Source organism: Bactrocera neohumeralis, chromosome 3, assembly GCF_024586455.1.
Source record: "Bactrocera neohumeralis isolate Rockhampton chromosome 3, APGP_CSIRO_Bneo_wtdbg2-racon-allhic-juicebox.fasta_v2, whole genome shotgun sequence".
Lineage (NCBI taxonomy): Eukaryota > Metazoa > Arthropoda > Insecta > Diptera > Tephritidae > Bactrocera > Bactrocera neohumeralis.
In genome coordinates, this window is record NC_065920.1 from 15,840,959 (window position 1) to 15,861,110 (window position 20,152).

General features: G+C 38.7%; 1 protein-coding gene across 1 annotated transcript in view; it reads right to left on the reverse strand.

Annotated features, from left to right (window-relative positions):
* Window positions 1-20,152, reverse strand: part of LOC126751940 (uncharacterized) — a 37,452-nt gene that overhangs the window by 13,826 nt on the left and 3,474 nt on the right. The window contains exons 2-8 of the mRNA XM_050462407.1: window positions 10,127-10,474; window positions 9,195-9,709; window positions 9,038-9,134; window positions 4,063-4,150; window positions 3,382-3,610; window positions 2,974-3,278; window positions 2,650-2,905 (exon numbers count right to left, since the gene is read on the reverse strand). Of these exons, the coding sequence (XP_050318364.1) occupies window positions 2,650-2,905; window positions 2,974-3,278; window positions 3,382-3,610; window positions 4,063-4,150; window positions 9,038-9,134; window positions 9,195-9,709; window positions 10,127-10,474 (1,838 nt within the window). The remainder of the gene's footprint in view (window positions 1-2,649; window positions 2,906-2,973; window positions 3,279-3,381; window positions 3,611-4,062; window positions 4,151-9,037; window positions 9,135-9,194; window positions 9,710-10,126; window positions 10,475-20,152) is intronic.

The following is a 20,152-nucleotide window of genomic DNA, read 5'->3' on the forward strand; positions in this document are numbered from 1 at the left end:
GAATATTCACCCGAAACATAGCAACAAAGCTCAATATTCGGAAACCCAGATTTATGCGATTACCAAGCAGATGGAGAGGTAACGGGTTTTTCAGTAGGGACACTACAAAAGTAGACCGATAGGGACAGCAAAGTACGTCATATTTTTTCCGCATTTTCATCGAAAAACCGTCTTCAGCGAGGAGGCTCATTTGTAGCTGAATGGCTTCGTCAATATGCAAAATATGCGTTATTGTTCAGGCAGCAATCCAAACGTACTCCATGTCCCGAAAAAACGGTTTGGTCCTACTTCTTCCGTGATGATCAAGACCGACAAGTTATTCTGAATGGGAATCGCTACCGCTCAATGATAACCGAATATTTTTGGCCCAAATTGGATGATATAGACTTGGACAATATGTGGTTCCAACCGGACGGTGCCACAAGCCACACTTTTGTAGCGCTTTTATTGAAAAACATGTTATGCTGTCAGGAACTCTCTATCAACTTCAGTTTCAGACCTCCTAACAATCGTAGTGTTTGGTAAGCCGAGGTTTGCTACCATTAGGTAGGGGTCGGGGAAGATTTATTGCTCTAGAGTATATTCTTCTTCAGAGAAGGGACTATCTACCCTGATGGCAGCGTGACGATACTAGCATTGAACTGACTAACTGTGCGATCAGAGCTGGTTAGGGAATGCCTAATCTCGTTATCAATGGCATTGAGTTACTTTGTGAGATATGTAGAATAGGAACGTATCAGGGCTCCGCTCTCTTCCTGTGTTCTACCACTGGATAGCCGAGGCGGTAGCTTGACCAGCGCTTGCCACCATCGGATCATGGGCTGTCGCACTATCTTTTTGGCTCAAGATCGATCGTAATGGATGCAATGTGCTCTTTGCTCTCGGTAAGGCCGGCCTCATAGTAGTTGTAAGTTCTAACACACATTACGCCAATCGACGTCCATGCAGCAAGTTGAGATGGAGTTCTCTTTTGGTGGCTTCACAAAAGACTGCCCAAGAGCGATCTCTGGATCAGCCAACGAACCTAATTCACCGTGCCCATTCATAAGAATGTCACTGTTGACTATTGTAGCAAAAGAATGCTTTTCTTATTTAGTTCAACATTTTTTCGGTGCAAGTAATAAAAAAAACTATAATCTTCTTTACTAACTACTTACTAGTACTCGTATTAATAAAGATTGTATGCTATGTGAATAAGGAGATCCCAGCTGGGAGAGAAAGTAGGACTGGTAGGACTTCGGAAAGGATTTCTCTGTCAATCTTAGCTTTATGCTACCGGACCACTTAGTGTTTTTCAGACAGAAGTGGTTGCTATTAAGGTGACGCTAGACGTACTGCTACGAAGTGCGGCCTCTTTTACGGAGATGTGAATTCACTCTCACAGCAGAGCGGCAATACTAGCGCTGAGCTTGCTAACTTGCGCATCGGAATGTCTGCCCTCACAGAAGTAAAATGGATTTCATAGCAGATTCATTTGAGCGGTATTTCTGGCAACTGCAAATCTAGAAAGCCATTCTTTTGTTGCTCACATCGGAATGCCACAGAGTTGGACCGCCATTGGCGTATTTCTTTCTAGCAATGGCTCAATGGACCTCGCGTGCGCTTAGCAGTCGCTGGCCGACAACCCTCTCTCTGCGACTTTAGCCTAGAGTAGCATGCAAGAGATGTTCTGCCCTTGGCAAAGTTCATCTTGCCGCAACGGTACGAGTTCTCATTAAACATTTTACAATAGGCTTTCATGCAAAAATCTTGTAGACGAGTTCTCATGTTGAAACATTGATCTCGGCATCTTTAAACCAGATATATCATGTTGATGCTGAAAAATCAAAAAGCGCTGTCTCATTTGTAGAGATGCATTATCAGAGGAGTTTTAAACATTAAAGAATGCAAATGAGAGATTAGAAACAACCCATCCTAATTTTATAGTAGACTTATCTGCCTTTTTTCTGATTCCTGTTTATGTAACTAATTTAATATATTTCTTGTCATCTAGAGATTTAATATTAATCTTTAAATTGCATTAACAATTTTTTAAATGTATTAAAAACTTTTCTTGCTTTTGTGAAATTGAAAATAATATCATTTACTGCTAATTTGTTAAAGAATTTAGTTGAAGTCTTTACCAACAGTTCAGTTAACTCATTTGTAGATATTTATTTTTTTTTCATTTAATTTTCATACAGTTACTGCCGCTACACGCCTGATTAGCTTCAATTAAGAGGGCAGTCTAAGCGTGCATAAACATGAAGCACCTAAAAGTATGCAACAAGTTGAGTGCTTTATGGAACTGCAAAGTTTTTAATGGCGAATTCAAGCAGTTGGCGTGCAAACGCTTAAAGGGCGTTGCTTCCCTGAACTTCGTTATTCAAAAGTTTTGCAATTATCTTGCAGAAATCTGCAAAAACAACAAAAACAAACCAAGCATACTGACAAAGTTGATGTTGCCCACAAAAGCGGGATTGCACAGCGCATTGAATTCGAACAGAGTATATAGCTTATATATGTATGTATGCAGTACAAAAGTATGGCTACCAACTACACATGCACACACATATAAATTTATGCTATTCCGCATACTAACACACATTTTTGTGTTATTTTCGCGAAATTTTCGGCTTTTTTCTCGCTTAGACTCTTCATACAACTCACCTTTGCATCACAAACTTTTCCACATTCACGAAACGGCGTCCGTTAGCTGCTGTTGCAAGCACATGTTGTTGTTGTTTATGTTGCTGCTGACTTGTCTGTGGCGTAGGCGTGCCGCCGCCATTGTCTATGGCTGTGTAAATCGTGTAGGTGCCGTCCAAATCTGTATGCGCGTTGTTATTGTTATTCGGTGTTAAGTTGCTGCTGTTATGATTGTTGTTATGCTCCTTTGGAGAATTTTCGGCTGAACGGAAATTATCTATTTTGGCAAAATGAAAGCACAACATTAACAAATTTTTGTTAGCTATTTTAAAGAAACAATCGCACCTGGAGCATAAACGCCGCCGCCACCACCCCGCACCGCCGGCACCGCGCGCGTGCCCACCACAACAGGCTGCGCCAGTGTCGACTGCTGTGTGTGCCGCTGATGCTGTTGCTGCGATCTCTTGCGTTGCTGTTGTTGTTGGTGTTGTTGTTGTGCGTTTACATAGTTAATTTTCGGATACGTTGAACTCATATTGATTTGCTGCTGCTGCAGTTGCGCATAAGCGCCCATGCCGCCCATGTACGTGGGTGGCTTGTGGACGCGCTTGTACGAGTTGTTCACATCCATGCGCTCCATGGCTGGGAACCTGCACGTGCAGTGGGCGTGAGATGTACACAAATGTAAACAAAGTTAAAGCGCATTAGTTTTGTGAAAGTTTTGCGGATTGCTGCAAATTTAATGGAAATTACCGTGAGTTCACCGTTTGGCGTGTGAAACGGCCGCTGATGCCCGTGCAGCTGTCGTTCGCCGCTGCATTGCCAACACCCACATCGCCAACACCGTTAGACTTGCAGCCAGTACCGCTGCCACCGCCACCGCTGCTGCTGGTGTAGTTGCTATCGGAGCTTCTGCCTTCCATGGAGGAGTCCGAGCAGGATTTGGCCACCAGACGTCGGCTCATGTAGTTGCTGTAGTCGGCTGCAAAGCGGGACAAAAAAACGAAACAATTTCTATGTACCACATATGTATATGCCTCAGCATAAACACAATATGAAATAACTGTACTAGTCAAGCAAATCATAAACAAGTGCACAGTTATGTATGGCGGCGGCTGGTATTTACGAGCGCGCATAAATATTTATGCGGGCGTTGTTAGGTCAACGTCATGATAAACAACCCACCCGGTGGGGGGTACCAGCATAAAACGGGTCGTGAAAGGTTGTGTGCTGGTAATGAAAACCGAAATATCGATAAACCGCTGATAACATGCATACATAAAGCCATTGATAGCAATGAATAAAAGCTATTAGCCGACAATATGTAGGTCATTGCATGAAAATTTCGCCCGCCACATTTGTTTCACTATGCAAATGTCAAGACGCATGCTTGAATAAGATTCGCAGTGACATGAATCCGGGTAGAGTACTCACCATTTGCGGTTTTCTTTGTGGTTTGACCGTATTGCACTGGCAAATTGCTGCCGAGGATGTGTTGGAAATTGTGCGAATGCAAGTCGTTCTGAAAATTAATAACAAAAATTAGTAAGAACAAATATTTATGAAATGAACAGGGTATATTAAGTTCGCCACGAAGCTTGTAATACCTATAATGACACTGACCATTTATATACAAAAAAAGAGCATGACGACCTGTGCCATTTTCGTCTGCCAGTTTATATGCTAACTAGTCACTCAGTTTTTGAGATATGGAACTGAAATTACGCACAGCTACTTTTCTCTCAAAGAAGCTGCTCATTTGTCGGAATTGTCATTATCGGACCACTATAGCATATAGCTGTCATACAAACTGTACTAGTGGAATAAACTGCTTGTATGAAAAACTTTTTTATGTGACAAGATATCTTCTTGAAATTTAGTACGGATTATTGTCTAAAGCAATGGTACAATGGTCAAAGAAATTGTTCAGTTCGGACCATTATAGCGAATAGCTGTCATACAAACTGAGCGATCGAAATTAAGTACTTGTATGGAAAACTTTTTTATTTGATGAGATATCTTCGCGAAATTTGGCATATATTATTTCCTAAGGCAATTATGTAATCATTGAAAAAATTTTTCGAATCGGACTAGTATAGCATATAGCTGTCATATAAACTCTTCGATTAAAAACAAGTTCTTGTATGGAAAACTTGATTATTTGTCAAGATATCTTCACGAAATATGGCAAGAATTTTCAACCAAAGCAACGGTATAATCTCCAAAGAAATTATTCAAATCGGATCACTATAGCATATAGGTGCCATACAAACTGATCGTTCTAAATCATGTCCTTGTATGGAAAGCTTTTTTATTTGAAGAGATATCAACACTAAATTTAGCACAGATTATTGTCCAAAGCAACGGTACAATATACAAAGAAATTTTTCAGATCGGACAACTATAGCAAATAGCTGCCATACAAACTTTCCGATCAAAATAAAATTCTTGTAAGGACTTTTTGAGTTTGTGAAGGTAATTATAGTTCGGTGCAACCGAAGTTAACGTTTCTTCTTGTTTTTTATATTCAATAATTTGTATATTAATTTTTAAGTAGTATAATATAGTTATGACGTCATTGATGATCCCTTAGTATCAGGTGTGATAATTTCCCATATGACATTTCATAAAATCAACAATAAAGCAGCTGTGCATATTTCTTTCCACCGTTGCTTTTGTTAGTATACAGTTTACGCTCTTAATTTCATCACTCACTCACCCACGCCTTAAAATTTGCTGGCACCAAATTGAACATCGGAAAGGCTTGATAAATATCGACCATTTTTCGTCTGCTATACTTGGGATCAATTAGAAATGGCAAAACCATTTATTGTATTGAATTTTAATTATTATTAATATAATTTAAATTCTTTCACTAAACCGCACAACAATACTGCAGCACAAAAACAACACTTCCTTGTTATTATTGTAAAGTTTTCCGTGCGAATTCGCTGCAAACCTTAGACAACAAAAGCCGAACAGCAACTGTCTGTCTGCAGGCGCGTCCCAGTCAACGGCATATAAACAAACTCTGTCCCACACACATACATACTATACATGCATAGGTGCGCGGAGCAATGTGGTTATATAGGAAGTACATAAGCTTTTGGTAAATTAGCACGTCAGTTGTCTATCAGCTGCTTCTCCAAATAGACATTCAGACACATATTAAAAAATTTACACGACTGTGTGGGTATTTAGCTCCACTGTGGGTGGGTGTGTGGGGGAGTAGTAGGTTTAATACTTTGTTAACAGCATTAATCAGGTGTTGGGATAGTTTACAGTCACCTAAAGTGTTTTTTGTAAAGGTTGCTATGATTTGCTGGTTGGCTTTTAGTAGATATATGTATGTGAGAGTTTGGCAGTTGTTGTGTTCCTGCAGCTAAAAGAGCTAGTTGTGCACTAATCTGAGACTAGTAACAACTTACATTTTAACTACTCAGGTGACTATCTATTTTCTTTTGCTGGTATTTTTTACATGATGATGTCATACGATATATATTTTGCCTGACTTTCGGTCAGCTCCAAAAAGAAGACAAATCGACAAATCTAGTACAATTGAAGGATTATATCAACATGTGAGTCTCAACAAATTATTTTTTTATTAAATATATCGGATGTATGTATATATTTTTGAAAATATTCTTAGAAATTTCGCAGTTTATCCGACGAAAAGTTTCCGAAATATGATCATATTTTTTAGAATATTCCAAAATTTTTAGAAAACGCGTTTATCCCAAAACATTGCTTTCATAGTTAGCAAAGTTGCTCCAAAACGGCTGAACCGATTGGCGTAAGTTCTCCCTAAAACTTCTTAGATGCATTTCTCAGGCATTTATTGAAGGGATAAAATTTTAAGGCCATTCTGGAGTGAGTTGATTAAGACATGACCGTCTGTCTGTATATACGCGAACTAGTCCCTCAGTTTTTGTGATATCAGTCTGCATACGTTCTTTTTTCTCTAAGAAGCTACTCATTTGTCGGAACCGCCGATATGGCACTATGGCATATAGCTGCCATACAAACTGATCGATCAAAATCCAGTTCTTGTATGGAAAAATTTAACGAGATATCTTCACGAAATTTGTTATAAGTTATTGTTTAAAGAAACTCTACGATATCTGAAGAAATTTTCCATATCGGTCCACTTAAGCATATAGCTGCCATACAAACTGATCGATCAAAATCCAGTTCTTGTATGAAAAAATGTTTCATTTAATGATATATCTTCACGAAATTTGGTATAAGTTATTGTTTAAAGAAACGCTACGATATCTGAAGAAATTTTCCAAATCGGTCCACTTTAGCATATAGCTGCCATACAAACAGAACAAGCAAAATCAAGCTCCTGCATGGATAAATTTGTTGTTTGATGATATATCTTCACGAAATTTGGCATGAGATATTATCTAAACAACGATGTAACCTCCGAAGAAATTGTTCAGATCGGACCACTTTAGCATATAGCTGTCAATTTTATTAAAACTGGGCGATCGAAATGAAGTTAAGTTTATTAATTTAACCTTTGCATTTAACCCAATCGTTTCTGATATATATTAGTCTTTTGTACGTTCAGTGCAAATGAAACTTAAATAAACTTTTGGCTACTGGTTTTATTTATTTATTATTAACTTGAAATTTAAAATATAACCCTATCTAATGGATATAACCCAATCGTGTGTGAAGATATATTAGTCGCTTTTGTACTTTCAATGCAAATTCTTAAAATTAAACCTAAATAAACTGCTTTGGCTACTGAGTTTTATTAGTTTTGTAAATATTTATAATTTCGTTGGTTATTTGAAATTGTTCTCTATCTTTTCGGACTGGTTATCTATACTTTTAATTAAATAGTTGGAGAGTTTTGAAAAAGTATCATTATGGAAAATTAGTCTAGATTATTTGCTGGGTTTGTTTTGAAATGTTCTGGCTGTGCGTGTTTGGGTGTGCAACGCCCTATCTCTGTATTGTTGAGAGTTATTGGCTAATTTAATTTTCCAAGAATTTCATACAAATATCACATTTTGAGAAACAATTTGTTGTGTTAGTTAAAAAATGGCAAATATTAATATTTAATTGATTGAATGAAATTAATTATATTTCGAACTGCGAATTTGAAGACTTTAAGGCACGATTATATTGGAAAATCCAAGAAAAACTTGAAAATTATGAACCATAGCCATAAATAATTTTTAAGGATTATGTATTTTTCAATAATTTTTTTGTATAAAAATAATTCGTAAATTTATTAAAAAAAAACATTGTTGAAGAATGATTTTTTTATTATTGAACCAAGAGTGATATTTTATATTTTTTCTAACAATAAGGCGTAAAACCGAATTAGTTTAAATAATCGGAAAAAAATGTGTTCATAAAGCCCAAATTTTTTTTCTTTTTATGAAATTTTTTTAATGAAAGTTCAGCACTTTCTTTGATTCTCCACAATAAGCGGCAATTATGCTTTTAAAACACTATAAAAAAACAATTTTTAAAACTAAAATTTTTCCTCTAACCCACCCTAATGTACATAGCATGTGACTTGCATATCGCTCTTCCAATTAAATCGATATTATAATTTATAATTCATACCAAATCACTTTCGCTATCAGGTCACTGTCCATTTGCCAGCTGGACGGAGACATTTTTAAAGTGAAGAATATGGTTCATATGGCACACACACATACATACAGTGTTAAATTAATAATTTTTAGGTTAAGTTAATACTAGTTGACCCGCCACACAATAACTGGATAACTCAAATATGGACATGTGGAAGTGGCTACATTATTTAAAATTTATGTTGTGCATACAAAACACTGAAAATTATGATGTGCGTTTATGTATATACATATACATATATAGGATACTATATATATCTTGTATATGAATCATTTGTGCTATAAAATAAATGGAAGCAATTTTTGAATGAGGTTAGTACACGTAGCAGTGGCAATTGGAACAGCTTGTCTATGGTCAGGTCACGAAAAGCGCAATGAATGAGACATGTTCATAACGGTTAATAATGGTTTTGGCACAATTCTAATATTCAATTGACCTGCTTTGGCTAAAACTACACTAATTGCATGGGTTATTAGCCCGATTAGCAGAACATTAATAGAATATTCGCTTGGCATTTATAACCATTTATATTATTATCCCGTTCCATTTATACTATACATAATGGGTGACCTAAGTAGAGGTACTACTAATTGTGATAACCGACTAATTAGTTACCGGTCGAAATGATCGAACGAGTCATCGAAAATTGGACTCAATAGATGATCTTTCTATGTTTTTGTTAAGTAGCAAACCTCGAAATGGATCACCCTTCATTAAATATGCTAAATTCGATATAAAAATTTGCAGAAAATCGTCCAAAGACCTACAGCGTTTAAAAATTTATACTTACATTGTTGCTCCCCGATGAGTCCCGAAAATTGCCATAAACATCGGGTGGCGATTGAAAAGCATGTCTACGTTTACCATCGCCATCGCTCATACGAAAGCTGCGTTGAAATGTAAATGTATTTATTAGAAAAAATTGAAAATAACATCACTGAACTTACCTGCCACACGGCGTGCCCATGGCAATACCATCCACATCCGACATGCAGTGTGTTGGCAAACAGCGAAAGCTGCGCCGCGAACCTCGGCGCTTTAAAGAACCTGGCGAAACGGAGCCCACACCCGCCACAATCCACTCAATATCAGCACCCATTTGACCGTTTGCCGCGTCCGCTGCCTCCGCCGAATGTGGCGAGGGTACACGCAGCGCATATTGCACCTGTCCATCGGCGCCGATGATCGGCATTTGCTTGCGCGAGACCCGCGTGCGTACAGCCGAAAGCAACGCAGGACCATCATCCCGTTCGGCGGCTATGTCCTGCACCACATCGAGCACAGCGCGTCCGGTTGTTATTTGTCCCAAAATGGCCAACACATCCAGTGCAGCTTGACGTACGCGTCGCTTGCGATTTAAGGCGGCATAGGTGGCCTGCGTGACGCAGGTTTTCGTGTCGAAGCAGGTGCTGGGAAAAGTCGTGAGTGCGTACATGACCATTTGTAACGCGTGTTCGCGGAACTTTGAGCAGCGAGGAGGGAAGAAAAAGAGAGTGGTGGCAATAAATATCTGTGTTGCAATCAAGAGATCCATCAATACGACAGCGGTCAGTAATTAGTTGAGAAATAGCGCAACAAAGTAAAACAAAACGTAAGGAAATATGAAATAAATGGTGGTGTTTAAAAAGAAGAACGGAAGTTCAGCAATTCTTGCCAATACAAAGTGACCACAATCGCATCAATCGCAAACAATGGGCACAGCGCCGACCACTTGCGCTGCCAGCAACTGGGCCAGCTGAACTTGTTAATATATGCAGGCATTTCATAATTTCTCAAAGCACTGCTGCGGTCAGCAGACGACCGACCGACCGACACGTCGGTCAGCAGGCAGGTTTGCACTTGTTTCCTTTGTGGCTTGCTTGTAGCTTGTTGCACTTACCCTTGAGCTCTTTGCATGTAAAAATTCTTGCGACAACAATTTGAGTACAATCGACGCCGCCGGCAAGCGATGCATCAACGCTTTGCATACGCGATTCGCGCCAGCGCCACCCTGGCGACATAGGCCGGTCATTATTTGTGTTGTGCGTTCCTCCAAGTTGTCCAATGGTAAACGTGTTATGAGATTGATTAGTAGCTGCTTCTTGGCTTCCGCCACATCTGGATTACGTTCGGAGGAGAGCAGAGTGCGCAGTAAACTATCCAAACATGGCAGTACCAGTGCCAGTGTATCGGAGTTGCGTAGCGCTTCTTCGAGTTGTGCGACGCCCTGCAAGCGATGATGCCAGTTCTGAAAGTATAAAAGCAAAAAGAGAAGTAGAGAAGTAGTAAAAGAAAGAGCAAATATTGTGTCATATATGCAGTACCAGCATACTTTTCGAGTGTGTTTTGGCATGCAGCACTTCTTGAGCTTGGGGGAATAATATTTTAGGAAAGCGCGGCAAGCTAAACCTACTGAAAAACCTGTGCTAACGCTTGTTTATATCACTTTAAACTAATCGAGATATACACAGGGTATATGTGTATGCATACATATAAATGCTGAAGATGGCAAAACGAGTGACTGTCTGTTCGTCCGTCCGTCTGTGCAAGCGATACCTTGAGCAAAAATTAAGATAACGTAATGAAACTTGATACACGCGTTCCTTGGCAAAATAGAAAAGGCGAGTTCGTAGATAGGCGCAGTCGGACTGATAATGGTCCAATAAGTCATTAAACGGAAACGATTTCATTGGCGTATGCCAGCAATTGTACACTATTGTAGAATATTGTACATTATCTATACAAATCTGCAGTTGGAATCTTTTTCTAATGAAGTCCCACGGTAAGGACACGCCTTGTCTGAAACCTCGTTTAGTATCGATGATGCGTATTGAAACTCCTAAGGTGACTTCAACAGTAGCTGGCAGCCAGCTGGCTCTATATAAGAAAAGCAGGCATCCTGCCTGGCCAGTGCTTGTGTGACGCTCACACCGACACATGGTCACATCGTCCTTCTTTTCCGACGGGGCGTGGACAAATCAGCGATATGTTGAATTACTTCGTTTTTAAGCGGGTTGTGGCTATACGTTCATCCACCGAGTCTCTCTCCGACCACGAATCTCGCATCGAATTTGCGCTCCTTTATATGGCCGCTGTCCTTGTCCCGTCCATCGCATTTCTTGGACGGCGGTGTTGACTGTCCTTGGCCGGTTAGATGTCCAGGATCTGGGATCGAACCGGTTACGTAGATCCGACTATCATAGGAACGGTTGAGCGTGATATCTTTAACAGTGCCGTTTCGTGTGAGTCTCACTTTTAGCAATTTTGTTTTGTATATCAGGGATTCTGCTGATAAACTTGAAGTCTACGACATTTTTACTGGGTATCATTCAATATTTACTAACAACGTTTCATTCTTTCCGACATTTCCATCATTCGAGTTCGAGATTATATTTTGTCCTTCCTCAAATTTACTTTTTATCAACAAACAGACCCTTAGGCATTATTGTATAGTAATTGTAAGATAAGTGAATTTCCTCAGACGAAAAAGCACTTAGGTTAAAGTGAAAGACATTGTTTTTTAAACTCATGGCTAATTGAAAATAGCCTTGATCACGCGAAGCGCCCATAATCGCCTCGCCAATCAGCGAAATGTTGTCATTGCAAGACAGTTAAGGTTGGAAAGCAAAACGTGAGGGAAATTGGCGGAAACCACACCAGAAGCTAATGTGCTTTGATCGAAACCGTTATGCGCAGTTTCAACAATTTGCGTGCATTTTTCTTTTGTCTTCATGCTTCCTCACTTCTCCTCAAAAGTAGTGCTAAGACAATGCAACTTGATTTGAAATCCAAAATAAAAATACTGTGAAGAGTTTTTACTTATTTCACCAAATTTAAGGAAACTTTAAGATTTAAGTAAGGATTTTATGGGTAAATTTTAATAAAATTGTTTGTATTTTTTTTTATGAAAAAAAAATAATTATTTTTGCTGCTTTAATGCTTTAATAAATATCATAGCCCATTACGCCATTAAGCGGCGATTGTAAGTAAGTCAATTATATTATTATTATTTTCATATTTATTATTCTCTTTCCAATATTTGCATTTTGCTGCCATTGAACTCTGTAATTGCTTAAGCACGGACACGTTCTTTTTGCCATGTGCCTCGCTTTAAGCACTCATATATTTATACATACAAATATGTTTATCCAATCACCACCAGCGTTAGAAGTTGCTAACAAGAACTCAACCACGGTGTGTGTGTGTCACTTACGTCCATTCTCCACCATAACCACTTGCGACTGTCTTTAATCGATATCTTATGGTGTTGTGTCGAAAGTCAATACTACACTGTGCCTATACATGTAGGTGTGTTAGTGAGCCACCATTGTATTACTTTAGGTATTCGTAGTTGTGTTTGTGTAAATTTCTCACCATCAACTATCTGTTGGTTGCGCTATAGTGTGGTTGCGGTGGTGGCTTTTACGCCTTACTATAAAAATCTTCAAGGTTAATGGGTATTGTTGTGAATTTTTAGCTCCTTAACGCGTTGGAAAATTCTTTCATTTAGTTAATTATTTAAAATTTTTGGTTTAAGCGCATGAAAGTTTTAGTTTTGAAATTATTTTTAACTAAAGGAAATAAAGCGATTTTTACTTTTTATCAAAATGGCACATCAAGTGCTAATTGAGCCCGATAGGCCTGCACTCCTACCTACCTAGATAGCCTAGAAGCTCAATGGGCTCTTGCCTCTCAAACAGCGTTCCTATTTCTATGTTTATTCGTTTATTTGACAAGTTTTTTAGTAAGAAATCGTATCTTTGTAACGTCACCTAGAGCACCCCAATATATAATGCGGGGTACATATACCTAAAACTACATTTTGGAAAAATAAATGGATTACTTTTTATAAATGCATGTCGCTCTATATAGCAATCAAACCTTTTAGACATGGCAGTAGAAGGGTATTGAAAAAGGAAGATAATATCGTCCCAACTAATGAAGGCTTTAGGTGAAGATACATCACTGGCCATCCTTCTCTCGGCAGTAAGACTAACTGCAATGCTGCCACGTTTGACCTACTACTGAGGGACAGTATAATTTAGCGACTTGAAAATATCGAAAGTCACTGGTGCAGGTGTTGCCGGACCCCACCCTAAACTTTCCATACTAACGGAGTCTTTTCCCACATATCTATAGCAGATGTTTTCTCACATATTTCAAGCAGAGTTCTTTGCTATAAGCTAGTGTATAGAAATTAATCTCCAACGCAACTATCTCAACCAGCGTATCGTCCTACTCAGCGTTAGTCATGCGGTGTTTAAAGCGAACTCAGACTAAGAGATCAAATCGCCATTAGTGAAGAAATCATTTGAACGGCTGAAAATCCTATCAGTTTACAACAGTGTGCACCTAAGCTGAGTTCCAGGACTTGCCGACGAACTCGCTCGCTCTACTGTGGCTTCCAGGATGAAGGAACCAGTAGGGGCTGTTTCACATGGAGGAGAGAGTGGGCAAAGAAAAAAAAATTGTCATAGTCTCTTGTATATAATGCTGGTTGTGCGATAAGGAACCTGGAAACACCTCAGCCATTGATTCGAGATGGACAGCAGTCTCTAAGCGCAGGCTGTTTAGGGATTATATCACCTCCATAATGCCCAGCAAGTTCCTGGAATTCATCAGAATGATAGGACTTTGTGAGTATATGTGATAGAGAAGAGGGCACAGTAGATATTAGGTCGCGGTACAAACCTCAATTACATACTATCTATTCCATGTGTCAAGTTACGTCCTCTAAAATCTTTAGCCTCACCACATGGGTGCTAAAGGGACAGTGTCCAGTAAATATGCCTATTTTTGTGGCATTGTGAGCTTTGCCATAAGCTAGCAGTTCAAAGGATCTATTACCTTTCATTCTGGGCCAGAAAACTTTCACAACACCACAAGAGCTGGTTTCTAACCAACGCTTGCTGAGCCCTCGCGAAGTCTAAGAAGTCAAGGGAAGAAGTACATCGGCTGCCACCTTGACGGCTGCCACTGCAGCTTGAAAGACATGTCAGTGGTCTGGCAGTCTGAAACAAAAGGGTTTTGAGAGCTCCCACCAAAAGACTTTGTCTACGTCACTTGCGGCCTAAATGCTGTGATGGTGACGGTCCGCGTCTATTCTCTCTTATTTTTGCAATACTTGTATCGTGTGATATAAAAACAAATCGGTCACATTCGCACTAAGACTTTGTAATTAATAAACAGTTATTACTGTGTCGGTTTACGTTACTAATATCCCTACTCTATCCACGTTCAATTGATATATGGAATACAAGCTGGAATTTAGGGCACATACATATAGTAAATATGAACGGATGCATCTCTCCCTACTAATGTATCAATTTGATCCGTTTTATTTATTATGGCATATTCAGCACTTTGAACCGCAACTAACAGGAGTATTCACATGTTTCCGTGACATTAACCCCGATTCATACGCAAAGGCTTTATCGTTTTCCACTTCATCGTGGCGATTCACAGCGCTAACAGCACTTCAGTCGCAGAGCAATTATTCATGCAATTTTATGTAGCAGCAATAGCAAATGACTTTTGCTAAATACACAAAGAGAGAGAAAGAGAGCGTGAGAGAGCGCACGTATCTTAGATTAACGTGTGCCAACACCAGCCGTCCATGCTTTATATATGTACATATGTGTGTGTATGTGTGAAATGGATGGCGGCTATTGCGTTGGCGACAAATGGCAATTGAGGTCAGCTGTTTTATTGCCGGCAATGCTTTGCGTTGAATAACCGGAAGCGCCATTATGAGCACATGGATATCTTTGAACGGATGCATGTCGGCGTAGCTACGTGGGAGTGCGTGCGCATACCTGTGTGTGTGTGTGGTAAATTGCTGAGATTTGTGGTTTACTGGCGTGTGTGTGTCGATGCGAAACGGAAGCGTGTTAATTGCATGCATTTTTCACTAATAACCTGAAATTGCGTATACGCCATGTAGTTCGCGGTACTGCGTTCTCTTATTGCAGCGGAAAAATAATATGGCGGAAACATGCATATATGCAGATTGCTTTTATTTTTCAAAATGACACCAACAACAATGCACCTACAACTATTTTTATGAATATTCATGAAAATTCTTGCATAAAGTTTTGCGGCTGTAAATAATATTCGCGGCATTTTGCGCCCACATCAACTAAACTACGAATATATCAGTAAAAAAGCAAACGAGCCGGCATATATACGAGTACAAAAGATTCAGAAACGGCTTGCAAATAGTTTAATGTTGCTCCTTCTTGCGCGTCTTTCAGCTATTAAAACGCACGCGATGGCTAGAGAGTAGCGAATGACCAACTGGACGACAGCTAAGAAACCACTTCACTCACACACATACACATACATTTAAATACAATCCCACTTCCATATACATACATTTGGCTACTACAGTGCCACAATGGTGAGGAGCAATACCGGCATTACAGCCGCAAAACAATGCAGAATTCGGGTCACTGAGCACAGCAAAAGAAATCAAGAGTAATACAATGGCAAGAAAAAACTATGAAATAATAATAAAACACTTACTAAATTGTCGACTGCATGCTAACACAAACACTCACACACATACGTCTATATGCGTCTGGCAACACAAAGCGCTCAATGCGTCTGCTGAAAGAGGAAGGAAGTGGCAGTAAGGGTTGTCGCGTTGACGCTCAAATGTCGGACAGGATATGACGTCGTTGATACAAAATGTACAAACGCACACATATACAATGCAAAGTGGAAGCAAGCGGTCAGCTACCATAAAAATATGAAAAAACCCACAATGTGGCATTTAAGTTGGTGCCAAATCCCACTAAGCGCCGCACGGCGGCATGAGTAATACGAAAGCGCCGGGAAACACCGGCATGAGTACATGAGTTCCTTCATATTTTTATTTGGGAAGTCGGCGAAAATGTTGCAGGGACACGTCTTATTCACCCGCTTATTATATTGTAGTTTTGTGTTATTTTGTATTTTCTTGATTATTTTATGGATGCGATGGTGACATGCAGCGGCGATTTACTTTGTGTCGGTGCGTTTATAATGTGCTGGAAACTGGGTTAAAAATTATTTATGACTTTTTCTGCACTGACTGGAAGTGGCTATAATAAAATTTACCAAGAAAAATCGGCTAAGGTGTTGGTAGCTTTATGAAACTCATGTGAAATTTAAGAATGACAGCTGAGGTGAGAAATATAAAATGTTGAGTACTTTCTCACTTAATTTAAAGTCTAAAAATATAAGATTTCTTAAAGTTGTGTCCAAATTTTAACTTCACTTAACCTATGCCGAACTTGGTGAAGATACCCAGTCAAATAAAATGTTTTTCCAAACAACGACTTACTTTTTATCGTTCAGTTTGTTTGTTTGTATAGCCATATGCTATAGTAGTTCGATCTGAACAATTTCTTCGAAGATTATACTTTCTCTTTAAACAATAATCCAAGCCAAATTCTATGAAGATATCTCGTGAAAGTAAAACGTTTCCCTTACAAGAACTTGTTTTGATCATTCAGTTTGTATGGTAGCTATATGTTATAGTGCTCTGATGTGAATAATTTCTTCTGAGATAGTTGCGTTGCCTAAAATAATAATAATTTTGTATACAAGGACTTGATATTGGTCCCTCTGTTTGTATGGCAGCTACATGTTATAATGATCAATTTCTTTGGAAATTCATGGCAAATTTCGTGAAGATATCTTTTCAAATGAAATAGCTTTCCACACAAGGATTTTTTAATAGATATGTCTGTATTGCAGAGTGGAAGCAAGATATTTTATAGTGTCCGATTTGAACATATGCAGCAGTATGCAGCAACTATGCTCTTAGTTTTGTATTACTTGTGCCAAGATCTCCAGAGTTGTAGTGATGATTTCGGCACGACTGCTTGCCTTGTTGTGATCTATAGTACATGGATTGCTTGTGTATACTTTTCTTCTTTTTTATACCTGAAGTTAAGTGACTGTTTAAACGTATTTCAAGTGGAGAGAGATTCCGTCGCAGAGTTCTGGCATTCACCAATCGGCATCAAAGTTCTTCTGCGATCACAACAGATAGCCGAATGATTTTCTACTTCAACTTCGGACTAAGTAGACAATTGAGAAGTAAAGTGATCTCTCGACGAACAAAAACCGAACTCTAAAAGTCACTCACACTAATTGTTCTCACTAAAGAAATGAAGCCATTGGACCACCACAAACGTCGGGAATTAGCTGGTTATGGCTTGGAACAACGTGAAAACGATAAAGATTTTTTTTTAAGAAAATCGTCTTCTCCGATGAGGCTCACTTTCATTTGAGTGATGCGGTAAATTAATATAATTGTGCATTCTGTTGTGTAGAAAACCCACAAATTATTCATTAACTACTTGCACCTAAATTAACAGTTTGTTATGATTCTTGGTCTGGAGGACTCATCAGTCCGTATTTCTTTCGAAGCGAAGCTGGTGACATCGTTACTTTCACTAGAGAGGGGTATTGATCGTTGATAATAAACTTTTTATGGCCGTAATTAGAGGAAGTTGCTATTACACTGGCCTACACTCATTTTGGTGCCTTAGATTTTATACCTGATTTTGGATGTATTTTGTGAGTTGATACGAGAAAACGAGTCACATTTTCCATATTAGCTCTTGTTCATAAGAAAGAAGAAAAAGCATCTATTAGCGGGAATGTGGTTCATCCTACCTACTATACCGACTACTGATGCGCACAGAGCTGCACCAAACCAAACAATTTTTTTTTTGAAGGCCAGTGTTATTGTTGGGTTCATCGAATTCGTTCCTGCAAAAGAACTCGTGGAAGCCATTTGAAAGATGCTATATTCAGCACTTAATTTTATTGATTAAATAAAAAAAATAAAAAACATTTGAATTTCCTTAAAAATCAGTGAGTTATTGGAACACCCTGTATTTATCCACGCTAATGAAGAGCTTATGACTGAAAAATGTTATTTTTAACGTCTTTTTCAAGCGTAAATTTCCATTTAATTATAGCACAAAACTGACGCAGTTCTTCTTCTTCATTGAAATATCGAACTGGTTTTACTATTTCGCTTATCAGCTGTTCACATCTAATATTAATTTAATGCTTGCCGTTAGGATAACTAAAAATACGAACAGTTCACTCAAGCACACAAACAAAATTACATATTTCCTTATAGTTGTTATATGCATACATGTATTTATATCCTAGTGACCCAGTTCTGCGGCGGATAAAAGAACAACTTTGTACGTGTAATTTATATACATACATATATGCATACATACTTACATATATTCATAAATATGTACATATGTATATACTTTCATATAAAGTGTATTTTCATTTTCCCATTTCTAGTTGTAGTTTATTTGCTATGATGTATGCGCTTACTTGTTAATTTATATTGCTTACTCGGCTCTGGTCTGTATTTAAAACGCTCCAACTCATATACACATGTGAATTTATGTGATTTTTAGTTACTTGTGTATGTATGCTTATGCAAATACGCGTAGACATATGTGTGTGTAGAAGTCATATATGGTTGTCTGTATGTGTGTGTAGATGCCATATATGGTTGTTTGTGTTTGTGTGTGGTTGTGAACCTCACTGCGGAATTATTATTACCGGTCATGCATTTGTAAAATTACTGTTGTGTAAATTGCACAATTTTTCCCGCTGCAACTTGTACATGTTGCATATTTTTCAGCGCTCAAAGTGTACCACTAGGAAATCGAAGCGCAATTACGAGAAATTGTAAAGTATAAGTCCTTTCCTAGTTTATGTATGTAATGCCGTTGAGAGTTGATTAGAAATTAACAATTTTGTAGGATTTTCATTTAAACAAGAAAATAGGTTAATTTTTATGGCAGCTTTTGCCATAGTAGGCCGATCGTCTTCCTTCAAATGGTCGCTGTTGATTCCTTCCTTTTTTAAGGTAGTCAAGAATAATTATTCCATGGGAATTCAAAATTCAGTCGCCATAACCTCCCCAGTCAACTGTTGTGTTGTCAACGATTGGACTTCGGAATGAAATGATGGAGCCATATTTCATCTATTATCCTATAACTCGGATTTATTACGCTTTTACATCTCCAAACACTGCTCTAGATCATCAGATCATCATTGGTTTTGGTCAAAAGTGAGCTCGTGCGACATTCACATGGCACGGAGCTTTCTTATTTCTAAATATTATTGATTGCTATAATGTATAGTATGTATATGCTCAGCTGACATCTTTGGAGTGCCTGCTATTTCGAGCAACTTCACTTTATGGTCATCCAGAACTATTTTGTGGACCTTTTTGACGTTTTCGCCGATAACAACCTCTTTTGGGCGACCACTACGTTCCCGCCTTCGGTTTCGCCACGTCTAAACATATCATACCAATCTTTGTTGGTTCATTCTTCTGGAGCAGTGTCCGGGAACTCGTTATCAAGCCAAGTTTTTGTTTAAACTATATTTTTTCATTTCAAAACGCAGTATTTTATCATTCTAGTAGCGCCATCTATGTGTCAGGCCGGGGACTTTTCAATTGACTTGTTACATACAGAGCTTTGCAGTTGACTATCTAGTTACGACCAGTCTGAGTAAACAGTCAGTGAGATATGAAATCAGTCACTATGGGCTTTGAAAAGTTCAAAGAAGATCCCACGTTTTCAAGAAAAATTTTGTTCAGCTATGCAGCCGATTTCTGGCTCAATGGGTATGCAAACAAGCAAAATTGTTGCATTTGGGACGAAGAGCAACTTAAAGAGATTCAAGCGCTGCCATTTCATCCAGAAAAAAACAATGGTTTGTGGGCTGGTGCAATCAGCGGTCTATATTTCTTCAAAAATGATGCCGAAGAGAACGTAACCGTCAATGGCGACCGTTGTCGCGCCATGATAACTGACTATTCGATGCCTGAAATTGAAGCTGGTGATATCGGCGACACCAAGATTGTGTGATATCGCACCGTTAG